We start from the raw sequence: 4,233 nt of genomic DNA on the forward strand, positions 1-4,233 counted from the left end.
AAAAATACGTTTTTGGCTCATCAAAACTCATGAAAATCCAAAAGAAAATCATATAAAACAGGGGTGAGGGATTGGGCTAGATGATACTCGCCTTAGGTAAGCGATGGATCTCTAGACCTGAAGGAGAACGTTTCCCTTCGCTGAATCCCACCAACAGCTGCTGCAAATCCTTAAGAAAATCACCAACCAAAGAGGATTAGGGTTTTTGGGAAGAGAGGGGGGCTAGGGTTTTGGTTCCAGATCTGAGGGAGGCTCTCACGGGTGCATTTGTATATATATATCAAACACACAACCCGACCCGAAACCCAATAGACCCGAAACAAAACCGCAAAGAAAACAAAACCTGGAAGCTCTCTGACCGCTGTGCGGTCGACTGCGTCGGTCGGCCGCGCGGCACAAAAATGCCTGCTGCTGGGCATTTCACACGCTGGCCATAACACTCGATTTCTCTCACTTAAAATCACTTGTTGGGTTCTCAAACACAGATAATTACATTCATATGACATATATATGTGTATATATATGATTATTCATCACAAGGAAAATATTTACTATTAATAACTCACATATATTTATTGTAGAAATTTTTGGGGTTTTACATTCTTCCCCCCTTAAAAGAATTTCGTCCTCGAAATTCGGAAATCATGCGAACTTGAAATATGAACTCTTAGATAACCTTATAGAGATATTTACACTTAACGATCTAAAAATCTTAGTGTTCACAGAACTACCCCTCAAATCATCAAGTTTAGAAAAATACCACCCTGAAAGCAATTAATCACCAAATTTGACAAGCTAATTTGTAATTGCAATGTAGAAATTATCAACAAATAGTCAATTTTTTTAGCACAAAGTTGATGATTTAATGATTTAGGGATATTTTTTTCACAAAGTAGATGATTTGAGGGATAATATTGCAAATACTAAGATTAGGGATATTTTCGCAGATACTCATGATTTAATGGGTATAATATTTATTCAAATAACCCAATATTTACTACATATGTCTTTGTAGCTTTCATGTTATATTCAATATTTACTCATTTATTAATTAGATGAGTTATCGTGAAAATAATTATAGTAATATTTATTTCCATAAATTTTTTTTGGTTCCCAATAATATTTTTATGAATAGATATTTGTGTAAAAAAATACTAAAAGGACCCAAAAATAGGACAGGTAGTGGCACAAGTGAGATGTCAACCTCACCTTGCATAATGAGTTGGTAGTGGGACAAGTGAGGTGTCAACCTCACCTTACATAATGAGCTGGTCATTACCAGCTCATTATACAAGGTGAGGTTCAGACCTCACATGTCCCCCTACCTGTCCTATTTTTTGGGTCCTTGTAACAACAATTTTTGTCTAATCGTAATATTATCACTTACAAGCTTTCTCGAAATTGGTGCCCTAAAGATTGCTATTAGGCCTTAAATCTTTGAGATTGCTATTAGGCCATCAAATTCTTAATTTATTTCAAGCTTAGTCCCTTAAATCATATGAATAACTATTAGGCCTTCTAATTTTTATAAGTTGCTTAAATTTGTGTCTCTAGTCAAGATTGGAAATAGAAGGGGTTTACTCTAAATAACCTAAGAGAATGGTCTCTCTAATAATAAAAAGTCAATTGTTTGAGGGACTAATTTCAAAGTAACTTAAGAACAAGGAGTACAATTTCAATGATTTGAGGTACTAATTTCAATAAATAAAAGAGGGAACGGACTAAATTGAAAAAACTGTTTCTGGCGTTCGAAAATCAGACTGGAGCCTCGCACTCACTGGCCTTTGTGCTGATCTTGCATTTGGACCTCCTTACTGTCTCCCAAACTTCACTGTAATTCAAAGGGATTGCACACTCTCCTCGTCTCCAATGGCAAGGATAATCTCAACCCACTCTTTGACTGCAAAATCCATTCCTGAGCTCTTCAAATCTGGAAAGATAAGTCTTGCACGCAAAGTGTTCGATGAAATACCCAACAAGAACATAGTCTCCTATTCCTCCATGATCTACGGCTGTTCAAGTCATGGGCTTTTCCAAAAATCTCTCAATCTATTTTCAGAATTGCAAAAGACAGGATTCAGCCCCAATTCTTTCACCTTCGTTGCAATGTTACTTACTGCGGCGGGCATCCGTGACTTTTGGCTGGGAGAAACTATTCATGGAAGAATTGTGAAGAGTGGGTGGGAATCCAATCCCTTTGTTAGGACATCATTGTTAGATTTCTATGCTAAGTGTGGGGGTGTTGCCATTGCATATAGCTTGTTTGAAGAAATGAGCGAACCAAGTTTGGTTAGTTGCAATGCAATGATTTCTGGGTTCGTGCATAATGATCACTATGAAGAAGCACTATTGTTGTTTAAAGAATTGTGGGTGTTTGATTTGGTTCCCAACTGTGTAACCATGATGAGCATCACTCAGGGTTGTATCGGCTATGGCTCGTTTGAACTGTGTGAGAGTATTCATGGTTACATTGTGAAGTCTGGATTGGATTGTGATGTTTCAGTGATGAATTCGGTTCTCAACATGTACTTGAGTTTGGGGAATCTAGAGATTGCTAAAGATTTTTTTGATAAGATGGTTGTTTTGGATGTTGTTTCTTGGACGAGCATGATGGGGTTCCTTTTAGAGGTTGAAAACACTAATGAAGTTCTTAGTATGTTCATAAGAATGAAAGGCAGTGGCATTTCTCCTGACATGATAGCAATGGTTAATGTGATCACAGCTTGCACGCTCCTGGGAGACTTGAGGAGAGGGAGATCGATCCATAACCAAATTCTAACCGCAGGAATTGGATTGGAGCTTCCAATTGTAAACTCCTTGATTTCAATGTATTCCAAGTGCAAGGATCTAGAGTCTGCAAAAACATTATTTGATCATATTTTCAACAAGAGCTTGGTGTCATGGTCCGCTATGATATCTGGGTATGTGCACAATGAGCAACATAGTAAAGGTTTCGGATTGCTTATTAGGATGAGAAGAGAAGAAAATTATAATATTGATTCAGTCACATTGGTAAGTTTATTAGCATCTTCCTCTAAGATAGCTAGTCTTGAGCTATGCAGTCAGCTCCATGCCTATGGAATAAAATTGGGTTCTGTTCACATAATTCCTGTTTCAAATAGCCTAGTATCAGCATATGGGAAATGTGGTCAGGTAAGTCTAGCATTCGAGGTATTTAAAGAAATGAACCATAGAGATTCAACCTCATGGAACGCAATGATATCATCATATGGAATTAATGGCAAAGGAGAAGATGCAATCTATCTCTTTCAGGACATGGAGAACTGTGGTGAAGAGCCAGATAGTTTTACATATCTAAATGTATTGAATGCTTGTAGCCACTCGGGATTGGTGGATGCTGGATTAGCCATTTTTGAGAAAATGGTCAGAGAGAAAAAGGTTGATCAAAGAGGAGAGCATTTTGGGTGTGTTGTTGATATGCTCGTGAAGCGGGTGAAAATGTTTGGAAGACTTTGCTTTCTGGGTGTCGAACACATGAGGATGTTGGTCATGCTGAAGTGGCAGCAGATAGGCTGTCGAAGATGAGCGCAGGGGATTCAGGATGCGCTGTTTTACTTTCGAATGTTTATGCATCAGTTGGAAGGTTTGAGATTGTTGAAGCTTTGAGATCAAAGGAGGTGAAGGGTTCAGTGAAGGAAACTGGTTTCAGCACTGTTGATGTTATGCAATCTGATGTTGGCTAGAGAATGTATGCGTTGTTTACCGGCATAGTAATTCTAAGGCTACGACAAGATTACATACTAAATAACATTAGTTGCTGCAAAAATGATTATTGAAGTGCATGCTAAGGGTCTGCAGTAGCTGACTTACAGGTGAAAGCTCTGATACATGAATCCAGGCACAGCACAGTTTCTGGGATGAAAGTTTTAAATCCTTATAGGTAAGCTTACAAGTTAGGGTCCTGATCTTTTATCTTATTAAGAAATTTGGAATTCATGTCATATTAACTTTTAATATTCTTAAGCTAAATTCATGTTCCAATTTCTTCTCTTGGAGACGTCCATGAAATTTTGTTGCAAGTGTCCAAATAGCGTTTTAGGTGATAAAGGATTATCACTTCTACTTGAAACTTTTGGGAGTTCCTGTATTAAGGTAAGAACTGAGTGCACAACTCCTCACTACTAATACCAGTTTTGAGTTATATGTTTCATAGGCAGAATGATCTATCATGGTTTAATCTCACTGTTCACAACAATTTGTATTAGTTGTAGG

General features: G+C 37.7%; 1 protein-coding gene across 1 annotated transcript; it reads left to right on the plus strand.

Annotated features, from left to right (window-relative positions):
* LOC109847611 (pentatricopeptide repeat-containing protein At1g11290, chloroplastic-like) lies at positions 1,721-3,450 on the plus strand (the record flags this gene model as incomplete). The annotated part of the gene is made up of 1 exon (XM_020416842.1): positions 1,721-3,450. A coding segment is annotated over exon 1 (1,581 nt), but the record flags the coding sequence as incomplete, so codon positions are not given.

Source organism: Asparagus officinalis, chromosome 7 (assembly GCF_001876935.1).
Source record: "Asparagus officinalis chromosome 7, Aspof.V1, whole genome shotgun sequence".
Lineage (NCBI taxonomy): Eukaryota > Viridiplantae > Streptophyta > Magnoliopsida > Asparagales > Asparagaceae > Asparagus > Asparagus officinalis.